Genomic DNA, 13634 nt, shown 5'->3' with positions numbered 1-13634 from the left:
TGTTAACTAATTCACCTCTCCTGCTAGAGAAAAGTATGGATTAAATTGATATCGCAATTCAAAACCGCGATATCATTTTATTTTATTGAATTATTTTACTTTATTATTGTGTTATTTCACCTATTTTCTTTTATTTGGTATGCTAAATACACAGTTAGCTATATAATTTTTAGCTTGATGTAAATGTTTGAGTCAGGTTGTGCGTATCTCAATTAATCCCACGAGCCTTGAAATTAACAATCATGTAAATCTCTAGTAACCATCAAATGAGTAACTACAAGGTTCGAACTTGAAATCATAAAAAAAACAAATCTTTTAATACTAAATTTACCACCATACCTAGATAGTTATTAGCCTATAATTCTACTTTGAAGCACTTGTGTGCCAGTGTAACACTATAAATTTTGTGCAGATTGTGTGTTATATAGTTTCCTAGAAGTTGGACAGCTGTCTTTATGGGCTAGTTGACATTCATGGAAGAAAACAGGAATCGATTTCGTTTTTACCCTGACTTTTCTCGGAGTCTAATTTATTTTTATTATTAGAATATTAAAATGATTCAAGAATATAAAAAAAAAGTTAATTTAGAGCTAAAAAATAAAAATAAAAATTAAGATTCCAAAATTAATTTATATTCTTAATATAAATATTGTTTTCTATAAAAAAGAAAAAGAAAGAAGGAAAACTAAACGTAAGGGCAACTGGGGAAGGGAAGCGATAAAAAACAAAGGGAAGGAGGAAACAAAAAACACATCACGCAAGCACAGAAAGCGTTCTCAGCAAGCCAGCAACCAACACTCGAACATAAATACACAAAACAAGTTCCTCCCCTTTTCATTTCTTTTTACCCAAGCAATAACTACATCAAATCCCCGCCTCCCTCTCCCTAAATTTTTCATTTCCCTAAATCACTCTCCTTTAATACAAAAAATAAAAAAAATGCACCAACTTTAATCCCTTTTTGTACGGATTAGTTTAGCCCTCTTTTTTTTCTCAACAGAATTTTTTATGGCTCTTTGCAGTCGAGTGGTTAGATCAGGCGTTAATTCTGCGATTTTCTTTGCAAAATCTCGAGCGATCAACCCATCATCTTCTAGTTCATTTGGTAACAGATTTGATTACCGGCATATTTCGCAGCTTGTTAGACCTAACAACAATAAACGCGCATTTCTCGTTGATACTTTAGCACTGGTAAGGTTACTTGAATTTCTGTTTCTATTTCGAAGTTTCTGTCCAATTAATTGGAAAATAACTGGGTTTTTTTTTCTCTTGAAGGTGAGAGGATTGGAATCGCAAGGCGTGCCGTCGAAGCAAGCGGAGGCGATTACGGCTGCGATTACTGAAGTGTTGAATGATAGTTTGGAGAATGTCGCTTATTCTTTTGTTTCTAAGGCAGAAATGCAGAAGGTAGTCATTTTTTTCCGACTTTGATTTGTCCTTCCTGCGCTTAAAAAAAAGTGTTCATGTTTGTACTGTTTTTGAAAAACAAAATTGATGTTTGCTTTATTTTTGGAAATTTTGTAGAGTGAAATGATTCAAGACTCAAATCTGTCCAAGTTTAAGTCTGAAGTACAGAGTTCTCAGGTACTGTGAATTTGATTGATTTCTATCATGTATAATTGTCTGTTTTTTAGGATCTTGTATTAATGTAGTTTTAGGGTTTAGGATGTTATTGGAGTGTTAATTCTCTTATCCTTTTACCTGTGCAATACAGTTGTCTTTAATGGGTTCGTGGACTTAATTATTTGATCTTGAAAATACCTGGATGTTTTTTAGGGCTAACATTTCTGTACATCCCTTTACTATTTTGTATTTAAAAGACATATTGACTCTTTTTTTTTAATATTACCCAGATAATTTATACTTTCATAATTTTTACATCATTAACTAACACCATAAGAAATAGACACTTATCACCATGGATTTTTTTGCTAATGTACATTTTGATTTTTAAGTTTTTTAAAAATATTATTTTGGTCCATATATTCTTTTTTACATATAAGTTCTCAATTGAAAGTTATTTTGGTCATTGTATTTTACTATCATATACAATTAAGTCTTCAAATGATTTTTCAAAATCAAGTTTAAACTTGGAAAAAAATAGTTAAATAATTTAAATGGTTTGATGGGTAGAATTTGGAGGTTGTCAAAGGTAGAATTGACTGTTTATAACTTAGAGAGGTTACAATGGAGAACTTTTTTAGCCTTTCAGAAGCCTGTGGATTGGTCACTGAATGAGGGAGGAGTGAGGTGTGGCTCGTTATAAATTAAGCACATGTTCATGTTCTATCCATATGTGGTATCAAAGGTTTCACTAAGAGCGTTGATGGTGTTTCCTTTAAGCTATGCATTGACATTACAAATTTGGCTAGATAGGTGGGATTTTTATACCCTCTTAAAAGCATTTCTACATGTTAGCTTTCTAGAATTCTATTTTTATTACTAGAGTTTTTTGAGTTTGGAATGTCTTTTGTAGAGAATGTAAATGACAGGTCTGCTATGCTTGAACTCTTGCTTCAGTTTTATATAAATATATTTGCGTGCTTCTCTAAGCAATTAGAAGGATAAAATACAATTATTACTGATCTGTGTTTAGTATTTCCTTGGAATAGGAGAACTAGATGATTTTAGTGTAATTAACCCTAGTGTTTGTTGTGTTGATTCTTTCTGAAGAACTATCCATAATGCAGGAGCATCATTTTTCTTTGTTGCAACGTGAGACTGAAAAACTACGAGGTGACATAGATAAAATGCGCAGTGAACTGAGGTCTGTGCTAGAAGTTGTTTTCTGCCAGATACACGAGTTTTTTTATGTCAATGCTCATGCTTAAGAATTTTCTCTCTACAGGTATGAAATTGATAAAGTAACTGCTGGACAGCGTTTGGATTTGAATCTTGAAAGAGGGTAAGAAAAATCAACTTTGTTACTAATCTACCCAACCAGCAATGGAGCCTAAATGTGCAGTCTGTGGGTTAATAATGAGAGTCCCCAAAGTAAAATTTGCACTCTACTTGTTTAAATCTTAGTTCATAACTCAATTTTCAACTGCAAGAACCCAAATATGGAGTTTATGTTGTTAGGCTATTTGAACAGGGTCCTTTCTACAATTCTACTTTGATTGGTAAGAGTCTAGTTAGATCCATACAACAGGAGAGTGAGAGACAGAAAACAGATGATTGAATTTCAATGTCTTTTTTTTTTCATCATTCAAAATGAAAGTTGAAGACCTGTTATAAAACATAATTTATATTATGCTGATCCAAGGTGTCACCATGTGTAAGGAAAATATTTCACTCTGCCATCCGTGTTCGTTCTCATTCCTACTTGTTATCCCTGGAGATGTCATTTTGATACTTTAGCATTTCAATTGCTTCATAATATATGCTTTGACTAAGTGCAGACGCATTCGTGACGAGCTGGCGAATCAGAATGCAGAAACCACCAATCTCACAAACAAGCTTGATCGGGTGAGTATAGTGATTTTAAGTGAAAATAATGTTTGCTTTCCAGCTGCTTTTTGAGTAATGACATACAAAGTTGATTCAATTCAAAATATTTGATTTTGTCTTCAGGAAATTCATGCATTGAGAGCCCACCTGGAAGCAGCAAAATACGATGTGATTAAATACTGCATAGGTACCCTCGTCTCCATATGTGCAGTTGGCATTGCAACGGTCCGTATCTTGTTGTAGTGCACTGCCAATTCATTGCAAAACTTCTACAAGAATTATAAATTTACATTTTTTATCATGGCAAATGTCATCATAACTAAACCGAATTCTACAGTAGAATTGTTTGGTAGCCATTTTTTGTATTAAAAACAGGGATACCTAATTGGTTAGAACAGTTATTGATTTTCCCACGGGGATTCTAGCTAGGCTTTGTTTCACGCAATCCTTAGCATTAATGCCATATAAAAAACCAAAAAAAGATGGCAACGATTGAATTTACTTCAGGAAGTTACCTCTATTTTTCAACATATAGATGGGGTGCGATTTCCAAAGTTTGTACAAGGTGTTGTTTTGCCTGAAGCACTTGGGTGCCAGTGTAATAACACTAAATTTGTGAAGATTGTGTTTTATATAGTTTCAAGAAGTCGGATAGCTGCCTTTATGGATTAGTTGACATGCATGAAACGATTTCTTTTTCTCCTGAACTTTTCTCGTAGTTTAATGGCAACCAATTGGAAATTCCCAGTTTTTCAATTAGGTGCTAGGTGGTTCTGTTGTTTCAGGATAAGACTATTTCTATGTACAAAATACCTTATGCCTGAAACTATATGTCCACGCGGGGGATCCATTTTCTGGACCCTTTAGCAGTTTGGTGGCAAATGGCTTGAGGCCGAGATTGTTTTTAGCTGCGCTTTGGTATTTGGATTGATTGAAAACCGTTTTCTGGTATATTTATAAGCTGTATGTATCTCTAATACCATCTTGTTGATATCATTCTCCAAACCCAGCAAGGCATTACATGTAATCTTCATCGATCTATTATTACTACATACTCTCAATAATAAACCTAGCCTTGTCCCTGACAACACATCTTTCAATTTATAATGAAATTAAACGATTTCAAAATGCATATTTGATTATTTTTAGCCTCTTTGCTAAATATCGTTTGAGACTGATCTCAAGTTCTTATATGCGGATGATTGTTATTCTACTCCTTTTGTCGTCCCAGAACACTGATGGGCATGTCATTTGTGGGGATTTTTTTAACTGGGTTTGGGTTTTCATGGTGCATCTATCTGAACCTTTCAATGAAGAATTGAGAGTTTGACCGGTGGGCTTGCGAATTACCAATGTGATGTTGGTGGATTAGTTGAGAACCGAGAACCAAAAAAAAAAACACAGAAAACGAAAATCAGATATATATATATATATAAAAGCTTGAGCAGAAGCTTTAATTATCCTTATTTATTTTTGTGTTATAAAAATGTTATTTATTTTTAATTATTTTTGTGTTTTTATATTATTTTGATATGCTGAAATTAAAAATAATATTTTAAAAAATAATAAAAATATTATTTTGATATATTTCCAAGTAAAAATTACTTTTAAAAACAACTATTATTCTAAAACATCTCTAAAACAATAACTAACACTCTCAAACACCTTTAAAAAAAAAAGCACAAACAGAAGTAAGAAACAAACACAAAATAAAAAAAAAAATTATGACTGTTTTGGAATCAATTCTTTATATATAAAAAAAACAGATAATATGATATATATATATATATATATAAAAAAAAAACAGAGAGTCCTGGTTTATTCTGTCTTTTCGATGGAAAGAGCACGTTGGAGATCTAGCATTTAATAATATGATAAATATTGTGACTATATAAGAAACAATAAACAACAATTCGTTTTATTAATCAAGATGAAACAATAAACAACATGGTTTTATTAATCAGGTAGAGAAACATTAAAGAAATAAGTAACCATTATCCACTTCCTAGACAAATAAAGAAAGCACTTGTCTCCCCCCCGCCGCCGTCTTCTTGAAACAACGGCATAAAATTAACCACCACCATCTTCCCCTTCCTTCCCTTTCAAAGGGGACAATTCAACCTGTAAGTTGGCACAGCAACAAGTCGAACAGCCCTTGGTGCAGTGAGTCCAAACACATCGTTCATATCAAGCTCAGTAGGCTTCATTCCATGGGGCAACTCCCAATTAAAACAATGAAGCAAATGTGCCACGGCTAACTCTAATGCATACAGACCGAGTTGCATGCCAGGGCAAGACCTCCGACCCGACCCAAATGGAAGAAACTCAAAATCCATCCCTCTAAAATCCGGCGCCTTCCCATCTAAGAACCTACTAGGGTTAAACTTATCCGGGTCTTCCCAAGCATTCGGGTCACGCCCGATAGCCCATGCATTGATCATGACACGTGATCTTGCCGGGATTCTATACCCGTTAAGGATAGTATCCTTAGCTGTTTCGTGGAGGAGGAGAGGAATCGGAGGGTGGAGACGTAGGGTTTCTTTCATTGCACATTTGAGAAAGATAAGTTTTTCAAGGTCTGATTCATGGACTGTCCGGTTCAAGCCAACCACGTCCATGAGTTCTTGGTGGACTTTCTTGAGGTTTTCTGGACTCTTCATTAACTCTGCGATTGCCCATTCTATTGCCGACGCCACAGTTTCAGTTCCACCAAACATGACATCCTGCATGTAAAGGCACAAGTTAATGTTTATCTATAAAAATTTTACTGATTTCTGATAGATTGTTTTAAAATGAATAATTAGAATTTTAATTGAATTAAATTTGTCATAATTCAAATTTGAATAATTTTATATGAAGCTTGACTAAAACAAAAAACAAGAACATAAATCAAATTGTCATTTGATATATAATAGTCGAAAATCAGAAGAAATCACAAGAGTTTATGAATCTTTTTGTTCAAATGAGTCTAACGTAACCGAAGATCCCTTATAAATGAATAAAAAGAAAAACAGTTTAATTATTTGGAAAGCTTGATGTGATTCTATTATTTTAAAATTTATAATATTTTTTTATTTGCTTATTTTAAAACATTTTTAGAATTGGTAGTCAAAATAAAGTATCAATCATGCTTGATATTTTTTTAATTAGGAGGTGAGGTAGAATATTTACATATTAGCATTTAAATACATTATAATATAAGTATCTTGCCAGGGTGAAATAGTTTATCGAAGGTTTTTAAAGAGTTGATGTTTTTATATGTGGACTTCTTAGCATAAAGTTTTTTTTATTGTATAATCTTATAATAAAAATTAAATCTTGACCATAAATGCATATGACCTTTTATATATAATTCCTATAATTATGTCTACAATATTTTTCACTTAAATACCTACTTCTTTTGTAAGGATTGAGTTTCTATAACACAAAATCTGTCAATATCTCAAATCCATTGAACTAGGTTTTGGTGGAAAGAATAAGAACGTAAACATTAAAGGGATTTTATATATATTTTCACAAGCATACTCTTAATTATCCCGAAAATTATTTCGATTTTAATTTTAAAAAAATGAGAGTACGTATAATGAGAGAATCAGAATTCAACTACCATTAAAAACTAGCCATTTGTTCATGAAAACGCATGTAATTTTTCAAGAATCTTTAACGGACAAGATCGAAGGTTAAAAATGATGTCATGAATATACAGGAGTGTGCTTCTTGTAATAAATAAGAATCTAGCTTGCTTTGATTTTAAATTTATGTCTTTGATGACGAAAATAAATAATAAATAAGAGAATATCATAGAGTAAAATGATATTTCATTACCATAATGAGAGCTTTGATGTGATCTTTGTTGAACTTGACAGTGGACTTTGATTCATCAAAATCATTTTTTGAAGCATCTTCACTGTAAAAAGCTAGCAATTCATCAACCATGTCTGAGTCTACCTCTTCATTTTCATCTTTGGCATTGAGACTTTTTCTATTGTTTTTCTTGGCTATATGTTCATCGATGATTGTATCTATGAACCCATCTAGAGAATTTCTAGCCTTGGCTAGCCTCTTATTGAAATCTTGTGCATTAACCCAGCCCAGCCAAGGGAAGAAATCAGCAACATTAAAAGCTCCGAAAAGCTTTGAAAATTCTTGCAAAATTTCCATGAACTCTTCTTGCCCTTCATTCGAAGATGACCCGAAAGCAGCCTTGTACGTTATGCTTCTTGTTAATGCAAACACTAGCTCACCGATATTAACCGGTTCACCGGTTTTCTCCGATACCTGTCTAACAGTAAATTCCACTTCATCTCTCACAGAGGCCCATGATTCAGCTCTTTTTCGGCTAAAGAGCTTCATGACGCAGATTTTTCTAGTTTGACGCCAAAACGGACCGTAATTAGCAAATGCCATATCTGCTCTATCATAAGTCAAGTAGACAATTGCAACATTTGCAGGCCTATTCGCAAAGACAACATCTTGGACTTGAAGGACTTCTCGGGCTATTTCTGGTGTTGACACAGCCACGACATGAAGCCCTCCCATTTGGAGGTGACAGAGCCCGCCATATCGTTTAGAGAGGTTGGCTAAGCCACGGTGGGTCAGTTGATCAACCATACTCCAATTGCCAATAATCGGATACCCTTTTGGTCCAGGAGGATACGGGAGCTTTTTACGAATTGAAAACCATAAGATTATGGAGACAAATAGGGAGGCTAAGATGAAGAGCATGGATAGAGATTGAAGAGACTGGAGTAGGGGAGAATCCATGTGTGTGTGTAGGTGTTTGGCACAAATGTGACTTTGGGGTAACCTGCATTGCCTAGTGAGTGGGTGCATTTATAGTACTGATAGGTTGATTACTGGTACCTATATAAAAGGTATCTCTTTAGGAAAATTGCTTGTATGAGAAGGCAACAGCTTCAAGGTACGTGGTAGAATTCCATGGCCACATTTGGAGACTCACTTGACTTTCCATACTTGCAGCAGTGCTGGAGGAGTGTGAGTTATTAATTTTTAAAATATTTTTTTGTTTGGAAATATATTAAAATAATATTTTTTTAATTTTTAAAAAAATTATTTTTGATATAACACATTAAAATAATCTGAAAAAAAATAAAAAAATAATAATATAAAAAAAATTCAATTATTTTAAAAATATTTTTAAAACCCAAAAAATAAAATGTCAATTTGCTACTGACACCAGTAAATGGGCACCACTTGGCTCCATTTCTGTCTTGTGTTTTTTAGCACAAGTGCACAGTCCTCGTCACCTATCAAACAAAACTGGATGGGATACACTCTTCCCATTAGAGGAAGTGGAACAGAAATCAGATTACAGAATGGAATAAAAACTTCTCCTGCTTGGCATCGAATCTCATGCACATACCATTTACCAAACACAACTCCTCCAATATAGTATTAAAAATGAAAAGGTCAAATACTGGGATTGTTTCCGAATTCTATATTCCCAGTTCCCATTTCAATGAGATCATCATTTTATTTTTCCTCTTCTTCCCATTAGTTGCTTGTTTAATTGATCTTGCATCCGATGAAGTTCTATGGCATTTTTGGCCCCCGAGGATTCGACACCGAATCAGCATAATCTGTTGAGCAAACCAAAGAAAAGTGATAGACCTGCCGAACGTTCTATGCTCGATTTCATGTGTGTGTGAGTTTGGTTTCAGAATAATGATTGACCCAAGCAATGCTCCTCTCTTAGATTTCTTGCCTTGAACGGGGAGGCAGTGATACCTGTGAGATAAATGTCAAGAGGCGACAGTTGTGGAAAGAAGGGAAGAAAACTCGCATCCTATCTGTTTCATCTACTTTTCTTTTCAATTCTTTTTTCCCTTCTGTTTTTATCTTTCCTTGTAAGAAGTAGTCAGGAACCATGGTAATTATATTTAAAGGTTTTTGTCGAAATCACTTCTTACAAAAAAACTCAACCGTCAGATTTATGGGATTTAACATCAGACTGTAGCGTTGAATGTAAGAGATGATTTGGCGCATAATTTTGAGAAAAAATATTGAACAAAATTAGTTTTTTACTCGAATTCATAGCTCTGGTAATGCTAAGCAGTGGCTGCTGGGGGCTCTGACACTGAATCCGCTTACTAAATATATGATATCCTAACTTTACGTATCAGATTCACTTGCTCAATGCATGAGATCCTCATTTAATGTACAGATTTTTCTTTGAAAAAAGTTAATTAAATTAATATTACTATTGAATTTATGGAATTTCTCAGCAGGATCCACTTTTCAATATATCATGTATATCAGAAAATATATTTATTTCCTCACAAAAACATGGGAGCGCAATTTATAAAATCCTAATAATTTATCTTCCCTGGGGTTTTTCAAAAAGAGAGTTCCACAGGAATATTCCTTGAGACTAACATTACTGTGCAATTGTGCGGAAATCATCTTCCTTTGGTAAGAAGATCCCACGGAGTTGGATCCATATTAGCCAGGCCCATTTTGTAGATGGGAGGAGTGCTCTGAAGTGGGCTTTTGGGGTGTCTATAAATTGGTAGCCTGCCCAGCCACTCGGCCCAACCTAGAGGTGAACAGGCAAGATTAAATTCTTTTAAGCCTTGCAGTTGATTAAAGGTAAATTCCGACAGGAAAAATGAAAAATTACATGCATAAAAAAAAGAAATAAAGATTGTTATAGCCCCGAAAACTTTCGAGTCTAATTAAATTGATGGTCATGTGATTAAAGTCTCTAGTCTATCCCTGCTTTTTTTCTTTTAATCATCCCTAGAACATAGAAGTATTATTTTAAAATCTGAGCAACCCAGCAAGTTAATCTAAAATCTAAGTAAATGTTGGGTTTTATAAAAAAAATATATAGAAAAATTGATTCATATGAGATGGTTAACATTGAAAAAAAATATTATTTTAATCCTTTTTTTATAAAAATAAAATAAAAAAATGGTTGGCCTAGGTTAATATATGCAACCTATAACTGCTACTCCAACCTCACTTTAAATGGGGTTTAATTACTATACATAAATGTAATAAAATATGTTGAAAAGCTAGATGGTCGTAGCAATAAATAAATAAATAAAAATCTGTCCATCCATTTATGCACCAGATTTATCTTATTGATAAAATCCCATTAGTTGGATTCAATGATTACCCCGTCTCCTTTGCAGCTCGAGAGTAGCTCTGCTCTGAAGTAGCCTGCCCCTCCATTTAGTTAGCCCAACTAGAAAATGCCCATGACCATGATTAAACCTTCAAGGGCACTCCAAACGTTTTAACTGCGAAAGGTAGACGATGAACTGTTCGTATAATTTCCAGAATGACTCTTAAATAAGAAAAAGATTTACGAGAAACAAGATACGATATTCGAGAGAAATATTTACAATCTTATAGCCCTACAAAAATCTCCATGTCCAATCAAATTGATGGCCCCCGGTTACTATCTAGTCACGGAATCTCCTCCTGTGCATGAAAGCAAGGTGACGGGATCATGATCATCCCCGGAATTCATTCTTAAGCTTACGGCTACAAGGAAATGGAATTTCTTCCTGGAGTCTTATCATTTTTATGCTGGCAATTTACTTGCCCTAAATCATCATCATCCCTGTGAGAGTCTATTATCTTTTAGACAGATGGGAGTGGTATCGTTCAAGAGAAACCAGTTTTTCTAAATATTGATTTTAAGGATTTAAATTAAAGAAATTAAACTGGGAAAGAATTCTTTTTTAACCACTTAGATTAAACATCATGCTCTCGTGGAAGACATGGATGAAAATGGTGTCCCACATCGCAATAATGATAGCTCCCGTCCCAGGAGATACGGCCACCACCGTCAGCCTCAGAAGGAGGGCCAGTCTCCACATGTAGTTGCACCAATTGCTTACCTAGCACGAGCAAGTCAAGGTTGTCTTCGGAAATAAATATATTATTGAAAGCGGTGATGACCCTTGACTTGTTCGTCCTTGGTCTTGTCACTGGGAGCATGGGTCTGAGTCAGCATGCCACTAAACAATTCATAGTTCACCCACTTGGCTAAGCAGCAAACGTCAAAATTTGAAAAGTTTAGGTGGTCTGAAATCTAACACCACCATGTTTTCCTGCCTAAATTGTCTACATCAATCCAATTTTTGGTAATTGCTGAGTTGTTTTGAATATTCAAAGCCGATGAAAAAAATGGGCATTTTACAGGCAAATACTAGACAGTAAATAAACAGAAAATTCTGGGAATATTAAATCAAGAATAGGCAAAGACTAAATATTACCCCTTCAACTGGCTATTCTAAAACCCTCTCTATTCATCAGCCCTAAACAAAAAGTAAAAAACAAAAACAAAAACAAAACTAAAAGAAACACTAAAAAAAGTACCAGAGATAAGACTAGAGATAGGAGAACATCCCTAGAAACCAGGGTGGAACTGTCCTTCCGGTGGCAAATTACAAGTCTGCAGCCCGCAAGCAGAAACGGACTTGCTGAAGCCGGGTTTTCAGGTTAAAAAACCGGACTCCATCTAAACTGGGTTTGACTCTGGTTCAGAATAAGCCTACATGGCTACATCCTATCATTAACCTTCAAAAACTAGGAACCATCTGGTTCAACCTGGGCTCGGCTCCAGCAACTTCCTTCTTCCTTCTCATCTCTAACACTTTTCGATGGCTATTTGAGTGAACTTCACTCGAAAAGGTAGGGCTGCATGCCGGTCTGTATTCCGGAAAGAGCCGACCGGATTTATAACGAACCCCGCAAGCATTGCATAGAGTTTTGGCACCAAGTGGACCGGTTCGCCACTGTGGGGTCTTTTGGACCTGGCAATGACTGCACCGACGCTGAAATTGGGTTGAATCCATTAACCCAGTGGTATGAACCGCCGGTCTTTTCTTTGAAATTTTCATCGGTTGTTCACTCAACCACGATGACGAGTCAGCTGTCTGAACCGTGTTGGTTGCAACAAGACAAGGCATTGACGAGGTCGATGATGTTGACGATGACGGTGTCTCTGATTGGTTCGACCCAGCCGACCAGGTCCGACCATTGGGTCTGGACCTTTTGGTTCTCGCCTTGGAGGGAACCCGTGAAGGAAAAAGACAAGAAGTTTTTGCGAAAGTAGGTTTGGTTTCTGGTTCAAACCGGTTCTTTGCATGGCGTTTGGATGATCCTTTACAGGCAGGAACCAAAAGAGAGACATCAGACACGGAATCATCCACGAAGTGTGATACCCATTCAAGCTCTGCAATATCATCAGTCTGTCAAAAACACAAAACATGGGTTTCATTAAAAACACAGAAAGTCATTAAAAAAGGGGGGAAATGGACAAAATTCAATCCTTTTAACTTACTGGTACAGCAAGTTCACTTGCGAGAAAAGAATCAGAAAAACTGCTGGAATTGGAGTTAAAATCATCAACACGGTCTTGAGAGGAAACAGAAATAGAGTCTTTCTCTTCTTCTTGTTCTTGTACATAACCATCTTTGAATTCACCATTAGAGAAGTCCAGGAAACAATCAACTGAGAAATCTTGATCACATGAAACAACACCAGGTGTGTTCAGAGCCAAGAAATCTTCATAGAAAGCTTGTTCGCTGGTTGTTTTTGTTTCTAGTTCTCTAAGTAGGCTTGACTTCAAGGCTCTTTCTTCCACGCGGAATTCCATTTTCTCTATGTTCAAAATTCAAGAACCAGAAAACTTTAAGCAAGATTCCCTGAATATACAGGCCTTTTGTTTATAAGAAAAAACAATTTCTTGTTTATGTGTTACAAATGGTCAAAGTACCTGATAAAGATGAAGGGAAGGAAGAAACTGAGGATAGATGGGGTTCCCTGGGCACTGAAATGAAGGCTTGTTACTGGGCGAAACTGGTGCGGAGTTGATGGCTTATCTTTAATCTGCCTCTTTCTCTCCTATATATCTCCCCCTCTCTCTCTTATTATTAGGAGCTCCTTTTTCGAAAATTTAAATTTGTGCGTATAAAAGTTAATAATGGTGGATTGTATTTGTGAGTGATATTTGGTCAATTTAGGCGAGGACTATTCTTGGGTCTTTAATGGTTGGCTTGTTTTTGGACCGAATCCCCAGTTTCCATGTAGATTTTTTAACCTTTACCCATCATGGTCTGGTCATACGAATCCGCCGAGGGCAGACGAAAAAACAAAAGAAAAGAAAAATCTTGAAAGCGCTTTCGGGGTTAGTTAGACCCGGATAC

General features: G+C 35.3%; 3 protein-coding genes across 3 annotated transcripts; 1 reads left to right on the top strand and 2 right to left on the bottom strand.

Annotated features, from left to right (window-relative positions):
- The first annotated feature begins 698 nt into the window (after nucleotides 1-698).
- Nucleotides 699-4070, top strand: LOC133679480 (protein FMP32, mitochondrial). The gene is made up of 7 exons (XM_062102084.1): nucleotides 699-1191; nucleotides 1276-1407; nucleotides 1525-1584; nucleotides 2691-2767; nucleotides 2849-2905; nucleotides 3402-3468; nucleotides 3574-4070. Exons 1-7 carry the CDS (start codon nucleotides 1009-1011, stop codon nucleotides 3691-3693), a joined length of 696 nt encoding a protein of 231 aa, XP_061958068.1. The 5' UTR covers nucleotides 699-1008; the 3' UTR covers nucleotides 3694-4070.
- Nucleotides 4071-5347: 1277 nt separating this feature from the next.
- On the bottom strand, nucleotides 5348-8214 carry LOC133679394 (cytochrome P450 84A1-like). The gene is made up of 2 exons (XM_062101975.1): nucleotides 7276-8214; nucleotides 5348-6173 (listed from the first exon to the last, which is right to left on the bottom strand). Exons 1-2 carry the CDS (start codon nucleotides 8212-8214, stop codon nucleotides 5553-5555), a joined length of 1560 nt encoding a protein of 519 aa, XP_061957959.1. The 3' UTR covers nucleotides 5348-5552.
- A 3430-nt stretch (nucleotides 8215-11644) lies between these two features.
- Nucleotides 11645-13477, bottom strand: LOC133679080 (GATA transcription factor 5-like). The gene is made up of 3 exons (XM_062101585.1): nucleotides 13205-13477; nucleotides 12770-13089; nucleotides 11645-12677 (listed from the first exon to the last, which is right to left on the bottom strand). The coding sequence occupies exons 2-3, from the start codon at nucleotides 13082-13084 to the stop codon at nucleotides 12006-12008; spliced, it is 987 nt and encodes a 328-aa protein (XP_061957569.1). The 5' UTR covers nucleotides 13085-13089; nucleotides 13205-13477; the 3' UTR covers nucleotides 11645-12005.
- Between the last annotated feature and the right edge of the window lie 157 nt (nucleotides 13478-13634).

Source organism: Populus nigra, chromosome 19, assembly GCF_951802175.1.
Source record: "Populus nigra chromosome 19, ddPopNigr1.1, whole genome shotgun sequence".
Lineage (NCBI taxonomy): Eukaryota > Viridiplantae > Streptophyta > Magnoliopsida > Malpighiales > Salicaceae > Populus > Populus nigra.
The sequence above is the reverse complement of the archived record's forward strand: the minus strand, read 5'-3'. Positions and strand labels throughout refer to the sequence as shown.